This window comes from Phragmites australis, chromosome 5, assembly GCF_958298935.1.
Source record: "Phragmites australis chromosome 5, lpPhrAust1.1, whole genome shotgun sequence".
Lineage (NCBI taxonomy): Eukaryota > Viridiplantae > Streptophyta > Magnoliopsida > Poales > Poaceae > Phragmites > Phragmites australis.
This window is the reverse complement of record NC_084925.1, coordinates 38,651,143-38,666,514: the sequence shown is the minus strand read 5'-3', so window position 1 is coordinate 38,666,514 and position 15,372 is coordinate 38,651,143. Positions and strand designations below refer to the sequence as shown.

Here is a 15,372-nt window from a genome sequence, read left to right as displayed (position 1 = left end):
ACATACACCCAGGAGTACATACTAGTTTTTCTATATATATATATATATATATATATATATATATATATATATATATATATATATATACTGACTTTAGTCTAATCTGAACCTAGTCCGAACGCTATTGAAAAAAACCCGACAAGACGCACGGGTTATCATCCAGAAATCGAACCCGCAGAGGCTAAGTGAACAATAACGTACCAAGCCAACCGAACCCGTGTTCAGTTCTCAAGGGGCTGGGGGCTTGCCCTATAAGTATCTGTTTCACTACTACAGAACACAACATATGTAACGTCTCATCAGTATCGGCTCAACAGTAATTAGCACTAAAAATATAGCAGTGCCAGTTATTAAACTCCCGCGTGCGAACAATGACTGAGGAGCAAAGAACCGGCACTGATTGTGATTATATCAGTGCAGGTTCTAGCCACGAACCGGCACTGATAGTGACTGTATTAGTGCCGGTTTCAGTCACGAACCGGTACTGATAATCAGTATCAGTACCGATTCTAGCTACGAACCGGCATCGAAGATTGCTATTGTTACAACTCATCTTAAAAAATTCATAACTTTTTCACACAAAGTTGGATGGGGAAAAACCTTATGTGAAAATTATAGCTCTCGATGAAATCTACAACTTTGTAGTTGAAAACTTTTTAATTTGGTATCATTTAATTGCCTAAATAATTATAATAAAGTTGCAGGAGTGGTCGATGACAGCTCACATTAAAAAATTCATAACATTTTCACACGAAGTCGGATAGGGAAAAACTTTATATGAAAATTGTAGAACTCGATGAGATGTAAAACTTTTAGTTGACAATATTTTCATTTGAGATCATTTAGATGTCCAAATAGCCATTTAAACATTCGGTCAGAAGATATAAAAGGATTTATTGTGCTACTATACTCACGAACGGACGATAGCTGAGATGGTTAGAGGGGTCACGCGCGCGCGTAGGCTATGAGGTCTTGAGTTCGTGTCTTGGTTGCTGCATGCGAGTGAATATCGCGTGACTTATGAATGTTAGGCGCATTCCGGTGGGCACCCTCTGGTCGGGTGCCCCTGGTCGCGAATTTTTTTAAAGCTTTTTTCGAACAAAAAATGTTGAATCTAGATCGAGACTATCAGTACTGGTTGGTAGCTCTAACCGGCACTGATAGTGATTTTCATTGCGGTTTCATACCTGACACTGATAGTCAATGACTATCGGTGCCGAGTAATCAGTGTCGGTTCAAAACCCGTCACTGATGACGATTTTGAACCGAAACTGATGAGGGTTTTTGCAGTAGTGTCCTAAACCAACGCTTCCAAGGACCAACACGGAGAACACGACGACTTGACCAGCATTGAGCTCTATGGCCGACAGCGAGCAAAAATCTTCATACGATGGAGCGGAGACTAGAGATCATAGAAGCCGCACCTTGGCCTCGCCCGGCTGGAGCTTCTCACCTTCCTCGGACTCCATCACCAGCCGCACCTTGGCCTCCACATCCTCCGCGCTCACCAGCTCCTCGTCGTAGCTCTCCATCACCACCAAGACCTTCAAACGCTCCATGATGAACTTATAAACACACTGCTGCGCAAACCGAGAGAGAGATGGAGGAGAGGAGGAAGAGATAAGATAGAGATAGGAAGGGGATCGATGAGAGATGCTCTCGTGAAAAGATAAGGTAGAGAGAGACAGGAGTGGACTCGAGCTGACGAGCCAAAACGCGATAATTTTTTTAGGTCTGATTTTTATTAGTGTCAGTTGCAGATGTAACCAACATTGAAACAGGATTATCAGTGCTAGTCCATGGCTGAAACTAACACTGATAGTATCAGTGTCGGTTCCAGCTACGGACCGGTACTGATAGTCTTTTCAGTGTCGGTTCTTAGCAACTCACTCATTTTTCGTGTGCGGGAGATTAAGAACTGATACTGATACATCTTCAATCACGGTTTGTACATAATCGGCACTAATATGATGTTACTTATGGCCTATTCTGTAGTAATGTAGCTTGCTTGGACAAATTTCCATATTTTTAGGAGTTGATTGATTTGGTTCTCCACTAAATTCAGATAGTTCTCTTTCTCTCCAATCAATTGTCTTTTTTTTCTTATTTGACAGGTCATATTTTTGTCTAAAATTTTATAGAGTTAGATGATATAATCCTTTACACCATAATTTTTTTCTAGTTTTTTCATTACTATTTTAATAGTGTTTTGAATTTTGAAGTATTAGAATGCTATATTTTTATTTTTTAAATAGATATATTGCTCTTTTAACGGATAATAGGAGTACAGAGTTCCAAAGTTTCAAAACCGTCACATATATTATCAATTTTAAGATTTAAAAATATAAAAATAAAAAAGTCCTCAGTTCTACAAGCGTGCTAGCCCAAGTTTAGGGGACGCGAAGCGAAGCAAGGTCAGAGATGCTACAGTAGTTTGCGAGTGCATAAACAATAAAATTGCGAGCTACAAATTACTGTGGCAGTATTGTATCACTGAAATCCTGATAGTCCCTTTATGATCCGAAGAACGTAAAAACGCGAACTGTGAATTACTGTAAGTACTCGAAACAAAGTCAAAGATGCGAATCCAAGTTTAGGTAGTCGAACTGTAGAGACACCTGCCTGCCAGGTTGCCACCTTCACTCAAGCGGGCTGAAATGGCATCACGTCTTGCAAGTCCCTGGAGCCTAAGGCCTAAGCCCAGCTGTATATAGCATTAGGCCCACCCCAAGCACAACCTAGCACCAACACTCAGGCTGTAAATCTCCGTGTAACAGCCTCTCGAAAAGGAGAAAAAATATCACCCAGTAACAAAAATAAGTGTCAATAAAGTCTTCTTTTCTCCCTACAAGAAGGTTCAGACATCTTCTTCCAATTGTGAGATGATGCTTACAAACACTTGGAAGCCCTGGGCCATATCTGAAAACAGGCAGTACTCGTTCTTCGCATGGTATGTCTTCAGTAAGCCTGCAGTAGTGCAGTTAACCAGTAGCAACATTTGATAGACATTTACGTAAGATTGTATACATATGTTCGCGTAAACTGTAATAACAGAAAATTAAAATAGGATGCATGTGGCATGGCACTAGAGGAAAATGAATAGTACTAGTAAACAAAGTTCAGTATATACTGTCAGCCAGCTGAAGTAAGAGATACTGTCAGCCAGCTGAAGTCCAAAACATCAATTTCTTGCTTAATCACTTACCGTATCCAGCAGTTTGAACATCGAAGCCTTCATCCTACAAAAGTATTCAAAACGAGTTTGCTTTAGTTTATGGAGATTGGGTTCAGAAATAGAAGTCATTAATTATCTCAAACCTGTAATTTCCTAATCAGAGGTAATATGGTTCTACGTGACCGACTATTCCATCAGTTGCTTTGCATAGTGCTTGAAAGCCTCGAGACTCCAGATTGCAGGCTACCCCATTCATCACATCTCCATCAGAAGTCATTTCAAGCCTAGAAAAAACAAATTAATAAGTACACAAGCAAAAGGCATAATATCCCCAATGAATCAGGAATAGAAGATGCCAACGTGTTGAGACCAACACGACAATCGTCCCTCCACCACCTAATCGACAAAAGCGCAATTTTGGCAGCGATCAACAAGATCAGAAAAGATCACGAATCGATAAAGCTAGAACGAAGGTAACCAGACAAAACAGTGGCAATTATCCCCGCAGAAACACCACCACATCAAGCAAAACTCGAACCCTTCATTGCTTCGCACATAGAGGTTCTAGCAACCTACCCAGTCGCTGGGGTTGGTCGGGACGACGTCCATGTGCATTCCGACGAAGGAGACGATGCGGCCGGGGACGGTGCCGGGGTACTCGACGATGACGTTGCTCCTGCCCTCGGTGTAGCTCACCTTCCGCACGACGAGCGGGCCGCCCCCGGTCTCGGTGGACACCGGGCGGAGCGCGTCAACGACGTGCTGCGCCACGAGGTCCTCTCGCGGGACCTCTGTTGGAGCTACTGCAGCGTTTGGCATACAAAAGATGTCTATGCAGGTTCAGGTTCAGAAATGGATTCAAACTTGACACGGTTGTGGCGATGCCGGCCAAACGTTAAGAAGTCGTCACGTCGCTGCATCCAACTGCGACACCGTGGATTCAGATTTGACACGGATCCAGGGAAAGGGGAGCCATGCCACCGTTGTTGCTGTACCCGAGTCCCAAGCCACCCACTGCCACGTCGAAGAACTCGTCGCATGGGAGCTATGTCGCGCCATCAGAAGCCGAATGGAAGGAGAGGTGTGGTTCGGAGTCCTCTTTTAACTTGGATTCGGATGTATATTTCTTTTTAATATGCAAAGCTATCTAGGTCTTTCTAAGTTGACTAAGTTTTTTTTAAAAGCCAGACGAGAGACTGGCTTTCAGAAAATTAGGAGTACTAGGTTTGTAGAGGTAAGATCTATGTATACGAATCGGCGTCATGGTGGCCACAGAACCGGATCCTTTGCATTAATACAAAGAATCACTATTTGTACAGTATAATGATACTATAGCTATAGTTCTCTGTAGTAATCAAGTATCATATTATAGCAACAATGGAAGAATAGCTATCCGTCACACTGTGCGGATACTGACACTGTAGTTGCGTTATTGTAGTGACTGATCGGGAACGTCCATCACGAATCGGATGTTCGAGATCCACGCTAATGCAGAGGACCGTAGATCCTCTGTATTGACTCCTTCGGTGCAGAGGATCTGATCCGTGGTAAGGAAATTTAGCGTGCCCCAATTCCTATCACGTGTGTGTAACATAACTACATGGCCAGGTCTGACTTGATATTATCCGTCCGGCACAAGATCCCGGCCAACCTGACGACCGACACGCCTCGCCGTCCTCAACTCACCCGCCGCTGCCCACCTCTCGCCGGGGCAGTGGAGGCGGCCACTGCCCCGGCGGTGCCCACATTGAACTCGTAGAAAGTCCTCATCAGGTCCGTCCCGCCTGCTTCGCATTAGTTACGCGCACCGGCGCAGGGCACACGAAGACAGTTCTCACGCCCCACTGCCGACTCGGCGCGGGCTAAACTCGCTCTCCCGTGCTCGACCGTTTTGGTTGCTCCTACAACTGCTGCGCGCGTACGTCCCGGCAGCCGTCCAGCGCGCCGTCAGCCGGTGTCCCGCCACCTCCCACTCGTCGGCTACGGTTCGAGCCCCTGACGCCGCCGGCAGAAGCACGAGTCCGTTTGGTGGGTTACCGGGTAGGTCGGCGGAATGATGGAGGCTTGAAGAGAATGGAATCCGGTCCCGCCCGCTGCGTTCCGCGGACGACCAGAGTATTTGCCTCTGCTGGCTGTAGCTGCCCACTCAGCCAGGCAAAATATTTGCAGTCGAACTGAGATTTACAATAATATATCCTGCGGAGGCCTAGGCGCCTATGCGGCAATCACTCACATGAACTTCCTGAAAATATTTAGATAGGTAACAGTGTAGCCAGTAGCCTCTTCACAACAAATACTGCAATTGTACCAAATCTTAGGCAGCAAATGTTTGTACATTTTTGTGCAAGTGAATCCACTCATCCATTTAAGGCGAAAAAACAATACAAACTGACAATGTGTGTATTGATCAACAAGAAGGAATGCTACCGCCAAAAATATACAAACACAAATACTTCCTACCACATAAACAGGGCAGGGAGGGAAGAACAGATATCCCAGACTACAATTTAAATAAGAAACACATGGAAAATTGTCTGGTCTGCCCTGCCCCCTCTGCCGAAGTACAATGTTGAGAGACATCTGTGGATCCTCGAAATAACTGTTCAAAGGAGCCCAATAGACTTTGTCACTAACACCTTATCTCGTATGATCCAGCTCTCGTGATGTAGCGAACCCACTCAACAGTGTTGTAACCACTCTTCTCCCAGACCTGGAAAATGTATCACATGATGAGATTTTTCATCTCAGATGTTACAAGGTTCCATATCAACACTTGGTGCACATACCTTAAGGAACCGAACACGTAAACCAGAAGCAGTGAACATAGGAACCTACAGGAACCAGACATCAGATAGAGAGAAGAGGATAGTGTTGAGAAAGTAGTCAAACAACATAAACATATGATCAGTCGGGTAGCATATTCTGTAAGAATGACCAAGCATGAGCAAATATTACTCATAGAAACACTAGAAGACAATGCCTCAAACAAACAAATTCCAATGCCAAAAGCTACAAATTAAATTTCTTGCATAGGCTCAAGCTCAGATCATAAATAAAGAATGTATCTGAGATCTCTGCTACTTTGCATTTTCAGTTTCAAATTGTAGAACGATAGATAGAATGTACAGATCACAAAGAAAATAAGAGCTTCTTCAGAAGGACCTATAAGGATCACCTGGAATTCCATCTGAATAGGTGGTCTGTTCCATGACTTCTTTTCACCCATGGTAGAGATCAGCTCAACCTCTGCACTCATAGTTGCCTCAGTCTGCCCAGGGAATTTCCTGATCCTGTAGTTTTAGAAGTGTGTTATGAGTTCAAGTATGTCTATCAGTTGCGTTGGTTGAGTAGAAAAAAATCCTTAAAAGGTAAAAACTCCCGATGGATGCTAGACAAAGGTAACCAACACATACTTCCACACCAGTGAATCAATCGAAGCATTATATTTTGCTTTGCCTGACGTTGTTTGGAAACTGGTCTTTGCTGTCTGCTTTGGAACTGGGACTTTGACAACAACACCAAGTGCAAACATCTTAGCGCCAACAACACTCTTGACCTATGCCATTAAGGTTCATGTCAGTCAATTCATTATGATCCCAACCATGTAAATATGCCTCACTTACTTTCACATTGATCTCCATGCGCGTTCGGCCCAATTCCTTAATTGTCGGCAGAACACGGAACGGAAGGTTTACGCCCTCCGTTATTCGGTACCTGTAACAAAATTTATCCATCAAAAGCAAGCCAAAGAGCAGCTAATCAAATCTGCTATTAGCGGGGAGGGAAAGTACAAGCATATAAAGGAATGAAAAGATTACTTCATCAATTCAAATTCACCATCTGGTGGGACAAAGCTGACTGTCTTTTCCGAGTTAAATCTTGTTAAGTTGACACACTGGTGGAAAGTGACATCATCAAGTTCTATGGTCTTCCCACTGTAGAGAAAGAGAAGACATATGGTCAGTAGAAAATTTAGCAAAATTAACAAAAAAGGGTACGAAAGCTATTAAACAATATTAATCAGCGAAACAACCAAGATATGCACATCTGTTATTTGAGATTTTTATAATAATCAAGAAAGTGGTTACCTCTTTGCAGGCCTAGACTTAAGTTGGGCTTCCTTTTCAAGTCCAATCTTGTCATTTAATCCCAGCTTCAGGTCAGGCATTCCAGAAAGGAAGCACTTCATAAGAATCTTTCCTGTCACGTCACATCTTAGAACACTCCCTGCAGGAATGATAGATTTATGTGCACAAGGAACATCAGTTAATATAACAGGGAAGACAACTCTGCAGCTCAAACTTAGATGGGTCCATAAAGTACCTTTTGAAGACATAAGAAGGTTTACACTCTCAACTATGTCCAAGAAAACCTGAAAAAAGAGAAGATTACTACACTGGTGACTAGATGAACTAAAGGAAAGTAAAGAACAGGATAAAATAAGAGAACAAAGAAAAGAAAAAGGAGGGAAGCATAAGCCATTTTTCACAAAGGAAAATTAGTACACAAGACATGCACACTATGTATAAGAGCTGAGATGCATTTTGGAATATAGGCAGGATACTGGCATTGCTAGTGCCCGATCCTGTGTTGGGATACATAACATCGCTAGTGCCCTGCTTTTGAATACACCATAAGAGTTTCATATAAAGTTCAAGCACCTCATTCTTCTTGTACACAAGACCCTCTCTTCTCCAACCAACAGCACCAGTGACTTGAAGGGTCGCATTTGGAACAGGCTTGTCTGAGGGCTATTAGTAGAGAAATGAAAGGAAATAGTATTCAGATTCATAGAAAACCACCAGCATACATCTTTAGGTAATTTTTATAGCAAATTTCAAATTCACATTTTCTGACCTTAGAAGAAAATGGTGACCGAACACCTTCTTGAGTTATATACAACTTCAAGATTTCAGGTGACAGATTTTGAGGATAACCGAAATCCATAATCTCTGCATAGTTATCAAAGGCTATATAAAAACACACAGAAATATCCATCATAGCAGTAAGTGAGTCAAAAATAAGATGAGGCCTTACCATCAAGAAGTTCGTATATCAAAACAAAGTTATTCTTGATGGCATCTTCATCAAAAGCTCCACCGAAGTAGGACTTGAAGAGAGCCACTGCCTGATAGTTTCAAATAATATTCAGTCAAACAAATAAAGAATGAAATAGAGCACATTGAATTGTTTAGAAAAATACAGGATGATATTGCGATCTCTGCACTGAATTAATAACTAAAGTTCCATTTCTGAATCATACTACCCAGTTCAGAATAGAAGAGCTGGGGTTTAATCCAAACAAGCCCTTAGGAAATTATACAAAGCAGACTAGGGTTGCATTAGTCCATTAGACTATTTTCGATATTAATTGAAAATGGAACATAAGCACATGGTAGCCATTGGAAACATCTTTTCATTCCTAACTATGAACAAGCTTATACCTTTTTGACTTTAGTGTTAAGTGATTACTAAAGAATCATTAACACTGATCCTGAGCAAATAAAAAGTGTTATTTGCAAATAAAGCCAACCTTCATGATACAATCATTAAATGGCATAGTAATCTAATTTCATGGATATTTTATAGTCTCTGAAATATCACAGAACAATGTTTAATAGGTAACTCCTAAAATTTGCACAGCTCATTAAGTGACCAATTGGTTCCTTCGGTATCTATGTTTGTGGACTCGCTGGTCGAGTCTCACAAGTCTTGATGTATCCCTCCACCCTATATTTTTCTTTACTCATATCTAGCACATTCTATATATGAACTTGGCTCTGTTATGAAAGTAGTGGAAATGGGAATGCCCGTATCGAAAAAATAAATAAATCAAGTGACCAATTTCATAATTTTTACTCTGAACTAATTAATATACAAAACTGGTTGGGAGAATAGGCTGATAATTTGTACTGCAGAATTCATCAAAGTCCTAAACCATCAAGATTGTAATGTGACTTTGTGAGCTATGCAAATTTTGTTCCAAAAATAACTATAGCACAAAAGGAGCTGCATACCTCGACAACAAACTTGAAAGCACAGGCAACATTAGCATTGCTGCTAACCACGATCACAATATAAACATTACTGATCCTCATGTAAAGGAAGGAACAGCCTCCTATTTGCCGAACAGGGCATGTGCCAAGTTCTTTTGTTTGCATAATATGCATTCTGAATGCATCAACCATATTTCCCCTGCATCACAGTACATGAATACAGTAGGGCTTTTAGTCACTAATTGTATGTCAACCAAGCAAGCAAAACATGGGATTTAAAATGAAGGAAGCAAAATGACCTCAAAATAATGATTTTGGTGATATATTTTGAACGATAGAAGCAACAAGGCAATAGAGTTGGAGTATGATTGTGGTGATATCCTTACTAGTAATTTGTCAGTGCCATCATAAAAATAACGTCTACTTTATAGAAGATATGCCTTATATGCGAAATGAAACAATATTGCTCCGTATCGAACGAACGAGTTACGAGTGTAAACCTTTTGCAGCCTGAAGTTGTCAAAACAGGGTCCAGTTCATAAAGTTTCACCGCAAACATGACTACCTAATGCCAAAACCCACTGGGAATGATCAAGTGAACTCGCAGCAATAGGCTTTGTGGTGCACTCACCGCAACTGCTAATTTGAAATGATAAAAACTAGTGCACTGTCACGTCTTCTTCGAGACAGCCTCAGGTGAATCTAACGAATTCTCCGATTCAGTGATTTATCTGTTTGCTCGACTCCGGCAAGCTAGTACCTCCATAATCGCTAGCCAGAAAACAAAACGTCATTTACAAATTCCTACCACTCGGCATCACGACAACCGTGGCACGGGCAGATTGTAGCGCCCAACGTGTCAAATCAAAAAGGCCTGGCTCCCAATTCGACTCCGCCTCCACCGGTCACTCAGAAAAATGGCTGGAATTCAACAAGCGACACCACTAGCCCTATCGCGATCTACGCAGCTGCGAGCTAGAAAGGGAACTAATCGATCCCTCCCAGGGACCTCAGATCTACCGCTCCAAACAGACGACGGCACAACGCACCCGACATCGTCGCGGTAGAGGCGGTTGATGAGGACGTCCCCGCGGAGGTTGAGGAAGTAGATGGCCGATGCCGCAACCGGCATCGTCGCCCGCCCGCTCGCAGCCCGAGCGCCCGACGCTGCCCTTATCTCTCCGCTGGTTCCACAGCGCGCCTCCGGGTACCACTCGGGGATGGTGATCTGCGGGGTCCGGGGCTCGCCGGACGGTGAGGAGGGCGTGGAATTTGGTCAGATCTCGCGGCAGCACGAGCACGAGTCGTCTTCCCGTCCGGGAGATTTCGGTGTGTCCTTTTTTCAGAATAGACCTTTCTGGATGGCGTATTTGCTTGGTCCCTTTTGGAACTTTGGTGGGTGACCTGGAATTGGCCCCACGGAGTTTTCGACTTCCAAATTCAGCTGGTCCTGAGGTCAGCACTGAGATTTTTTCAAAGAAAGAAAACAGTAGCAGGAGAAAATAAAAATGCTAAATAACATTCAAGAGCGAAAAATGTTAGGTAGAATTACCAAAAATGCAACATGCTAAGTAAGCCAAGACGTAAACCGAAATAAAAAGGTGACGTTACCGTTTGGTCTAGCTACGAGGCTAGTTTTCCTAACGCTAAAAAAATGGAACTGTCGCACGTATATGTATCATAACATCATATTTTATATTTTTATTTTTTAAGGTTCAAAGTTTTTTAAATAGTACATCGGTAGGTGACTCGTATTTCTACTATATATTTATGAGTGAGAATTGCTTTTAGATAGTTTAGATAATCCAAAACTATTTAAAAAACAATTGGTAGAAATAGAGAAAAGATGAGAGATAGCACACATCCGTCTCTTGATATGACACGTGATAACTCATATTTCACCATAACAATCATAGCCACCAATAGTTAAAACGAATACAATTATGATAATCTTGGTATATATTTTATGCCTAAGATCGAAACACGCACATTTACAACCAACTTCATCATATCAATGTATAATAAAGAACGAATAATGTAAATATAAATTGTAAGCCTTTAAGTCATTACAAATTCAACGATTTAAATCACAATATAACACCAACGAACGTTAGAAAGAACAAAATAAATCAAGTTAATATCCTAGCTTGTTAATATTACTACGCAATGAAAATAACTTATAAACAGTAAAATAGATAGTGCCAATTGCTCTAAGGTAGCATCTCGTCACCATGAGTAGTCAATCACTACTCTTATCCATCACCGACATCGGTGGGCATGAAATAGTTATATACTATTTCATCCTCATCTGAAAAACTCAACAATAGTAAGTGAATACGAATGTACTCACAAGACTTACTCATTAGTTGGTATATATAATAACCTAACTTTAAGTATCATGTATCTTGAATAAGTAGTAAGGAATAGGCTATAAAGTTAAATGAAATTATATGCAAGAGCATTTTATCATTTTAAGAGTATGAGCATCTACAAAACTTAACAATATTACCCTCCTATCCTTAGATTATAAACATAAACATAACTATCACGTGAACATAATCTTCTCAACATAAAACTTCACTAGCCACTTCCCGACATACCATAAACGACCACACGTAACCTAAAATCGAACAACTCTACGATTGATACAGATAAATATAAGCAAGCTCATAACTGAGAGCGTAGCAATTTGAATTGATCTTACACCATACAGAGGTACATCTTTACTCATACGACTCGGGTCCATCCACTTGGCCCCGAGACAATCTTTCTCATATCTGTAACTACCCACTTGTGTTTGCCCCTATGGCACCAGAGTTACCGCAAGCGTGTCCCAAACAACTCCGGCTCCTCGGTACCTTGCCTCTCCTCATTCTTTTTCTCTTATGCATCATAGTGTCACAAGTCAAGTGACCTATGGCATATGATAATCGGATCAATCGTACATTTATTTAATATGTTAAAGTACAAAAAGTGCTTAAACTAACAGCAAACAATGGTTGGTACTTAATAGATGCAAATGACTTATGGCATCAAGGTTCCTCTCTCCAACCTGCCTCTAACATCGCCCACATCTCGTCTAATTATCACAATCTATTCATCCCAACATCATTTTCATTGTGAATAATATTTAAGCTATATAGCTCGCGAAAGATGGACATTTCACTGCTCGACTTCTACCAATGACTTATGCATTGCTAAGTATTTTGAATAACTTTTAAGTTAGACATTAATATGGTTATACCCAGGGATGAAGATCATCAATAATCAAGGTAAGAACAAATGTATCAACGTAGGTTCTACACACAAAACTCGACATTGACTCGCTAAACTTGCATGGCATAAATAAAGCGGTAATTTATCGCTAAACTTGCATGGCATACATAAAACTTGCTTATATTCGGAGCAAATTTGGTCCTCTTGCTCCCAAATAGCTTCGTCCTCCGCATGGTTACTCCATTGCACCTTGAAAAATTTGATGGAGTGGCTTCGGGTCTTGTGCTCAACTTCATCCAATATCCAAATTGGTCGTTCACAAAAGGATATGTCAGGTTGCAAGTCTTTGTTTGCCATCCCAATGACTTTGGTTGGGACTCGAATGCATTTTTTTCAATTGCAAGATATAGAAAATATTGTGAACAACGGAGAGGGATATAGGTAATTCCAATTGATAGGCCACCTCTCATCGCTGAGCAATTATTCAAAAAGGGCATACATAACGGGGCGCCAACTTTCCTTTAACTTAAAAATGTTGTACCACTTTGCAAGAAGTGTCGAATATCTAACTATAGGGTATACACGTATAAGAAGTACACCATATACGGGCGAGGTATACCGTGTGCATACTTAACAACTCCAAATATTACGAAACCGAATCTACGGTATCTGATATTCTCAGAATCTAGAAGGTGTATACTAAGAAGGTCTCGATCGCTTACCCAACTTGAGAAGACTAGTATCCATAACAGATTTATCTGCTTGGACGATAAGAAGGACTCCCTATCGATTACAGATGGATAGGAGACGGTACATCACCCCTATATAAGGCAGGGACCCAGATCCTCTAAGAGAGGCTCTTTTTTCCGGCTACTCAAGACAAGCATCAAGACCTTGACGTAGGAGAAACTCAGGACTTTAGCCCTATGTTAGATTAGATCTGATCTACTTCTTGTAATAGGTTATCCACATTGTCTGTACTCGGGTGAATACATGTACATAATCATCCATATAGTACGTAGGGTATTACTCCAACCGGAGGCCGAACCTGTATACATCGTGTGTGCCTCACTTTATGTTCAATCTCTGATCCACGAAGGTAACCCCACTATTTTGTAGATACATTATCAAGAACAAATCTCGACAGTTGGCACGCTAGGTAGGATTCTTCGACCATTTAGGATCGACTATGTCTCGAGTGCACATCTTCACCGGATTCTCCAACGTCGGCTTCTACGACCACTTTGGGTTAACAGCGATCACCCTCGAATCACCCCTAGCCGGGTCGGAGATCATATTTAGAACTATGATCTTCCATTGGGACCATCAAGGTAAATTGATCCGCACCGGTATTATCGAGTCTAGACTATTGGATGCATACCACGAGGTGGGACATCTCGAGTGGGATCCCAAGGAGCCCCATGTTCTCCAATGCATAGACACCGACAGGGATGAGGGTGGCGACAATGACTCCACCGCCAACCAGAGTAGCCAAACAGATCGATTCGTATTCATGGATAGAGGATTTGATACCCCACCTGCTGACCCAATGGCGGTAGATCCAAACGCCATGGTAGATAATGGCAAAGAAATCCCTGATGATTCAACAATAGTAGCCCCCCTCATAGTAGCAGTGTTGCCAGCAATATGCTGCCGAAAGCATCTACAGTTGGGGCCTTATGTGTCCTTGACACAACTCTCCATCGACGGACCACAGGTGGTCAGATACATCTTGGTCTTCAATGATGACTTCCGGTGGGCACACCTCCACCGCCAGCATTAAGGGACGAGCTCCCCCAGAATAGCAACCGCAGAGCAGCATCGTCTCAACCCTAGCCAAGTCTAGACAGTGATATCTTTAGCACTTTGGATGCTAATGTCCAGGAAGCCTATCTGATTCTTAGATCTCTTTCGGAGTTGGATTTAGCAAATCTTTTAACCCCTATGGTTAACCAGGTTAAGATCTTACTCTATGCAACCCAAATCTAAGCCGCTCGAGCAAACAATCCCAGCAACTCTAGCGCCCCAACCGGCAAGGCGCCGGCTCAAGGAGCCACAGACGCGAGTGTCCTCAAGTCAAGGGATCACAGACAGGAAGCTCAGGTGATCGAGCTCGAGCACCACTTTGAGGGTCAAGCTACAACTACCCTATCCATAGGTGTAGGAAACAGGAAGACCTGAAGAATCACATTCCTCACAATCAGCATGATCTGCATGCAGTGATAGACAACCGCCATGAGTAAAGCCGCGAGGACAACTGTCGTCATTACAATCACAGATCTTCAGGACAAAGATGGTTGACATGACTCTCCTGCTCAAAGGAACATGCATGATAGTCCTCCCCCACCTCCTCCTGAAGAATTTGATGTAGGTTGCGAAGCTTTCGTGCATGAGCTTCGGTTGATACCGTGGTGAGAAGTTTAAGGCGGGCCCAATCCAGAAGTATGATAGGAAGATCAAGCCCAACGAGTGGTTACAGATCTATACTACAATTATTCGAGTTGCAGGCGACAAAAAAAGGTAATGGCCAATTATCTGTTGACCGCGCTCGATGGACCTACCAAGTCCTGGTTGTTGAACCTACCTCCTAACTCGATCTGATCGTGTTCTGAGTTGAAGGCTCAGTTCATAGCTAACTTCTAAGGCACATTCGAGCCCCTAGGAACAGAGAACAATCTCCACCAGCTAAACCAGGGTGAGGACGAGCCACTATGAGATTTCATCCGCCGGTTCAGCGACAGGCGTAACACGATCCCAGATATCTTTGACGATTCAGTCATCATCGCCTTCAAGCGAGGCGTCCGTGACATGGATTTGCTCGGGAAGATGGCTACTCGAAAGATCCACATGGTCAAAGAGCTCTTTGAGTTGGCCGGAAAGTGTGCAAAGTGAGCAGAAGCCCAGGTACACACCAAAAATCCTCAATCTAGCAAGGATAAGTCTGAGTCCTCGAAAAACGGGGGGAAGAAGAACAAACTTGATGAC

General features: G+C 42.3%; 1 protein-coding gene and 1 pseudogene across 1 annotated transcript; both read right to left on the bottom strand.

Moving 5' to 3' along the window:
• Positions 1-2,673: 2,673 nt before the first annotated feature.
• Positions 2,674-4,945, bottom strand: LOC133918043 (acetylornithine deacetylase-like; annotated as a pseudogene).
• Positions 4,946-5,458: 513 nt separating this feature from the next.
• LOC133919548 (AP-2 complex subunit mu) lies at positions 5,459-10,544 on the bottom strand. The gene is made up of 13 exons (XM_062363970.1): positions 10,221-10,544; positions 9,193-9,370; positions 8,213-8,303; positions 8,033-8,127; positions 7,837-7,926; positions 7,499-7,547; positions 7,264-7,402; positions 6,994-7,110; positions 6,799-6,889; positions 6,589-6,731; positions 6,351-6,465; positions 5,962-6,006; positions 5,459-5,885 (listed from the first exon to the last, which is right to left on the bottom strand). The coding sequence occupies exons 1-13, from the start codon at positions 10,301-10,303 to the stop codon at positions 5,805-5,807; spliced, it is 1,317 nt and encodes a 438-aa protein (XP_062219954.1). The 5' UTR covers positions 10,304-10,544; the 3' UTR covers positions 5,459-5,804.
• Between the last annotated feature and the right edge of the window lie 4,828 nt (positions 10,545-15,372).

Excerpts from the sequence above, each read along its gene's own strand:
- LOC133919548 (XM_062363970.1), bottom strand. The coding sequence starts at position 10,303 with ATGCCGGTTGCGGCATCGGCCATCTACTTCCTCAACCTCCGCGGGGAC. Across the intron at positions 9,371-10,220 it reads CTCTACCGCGACGATGTCGG|GGGAAATATGGTTGATGCAT; the intron begins GTGCGTTGTGCC and ends ACTGTGATGCAG. Across the intron at positions 7,927-8,032 it reads GGTCACCATTTTCTTCTAAG|CCCTCAGACAAGCCTGTTCC; the intron begins GTCAGAAAATGT and ends CTCTACTAATAG.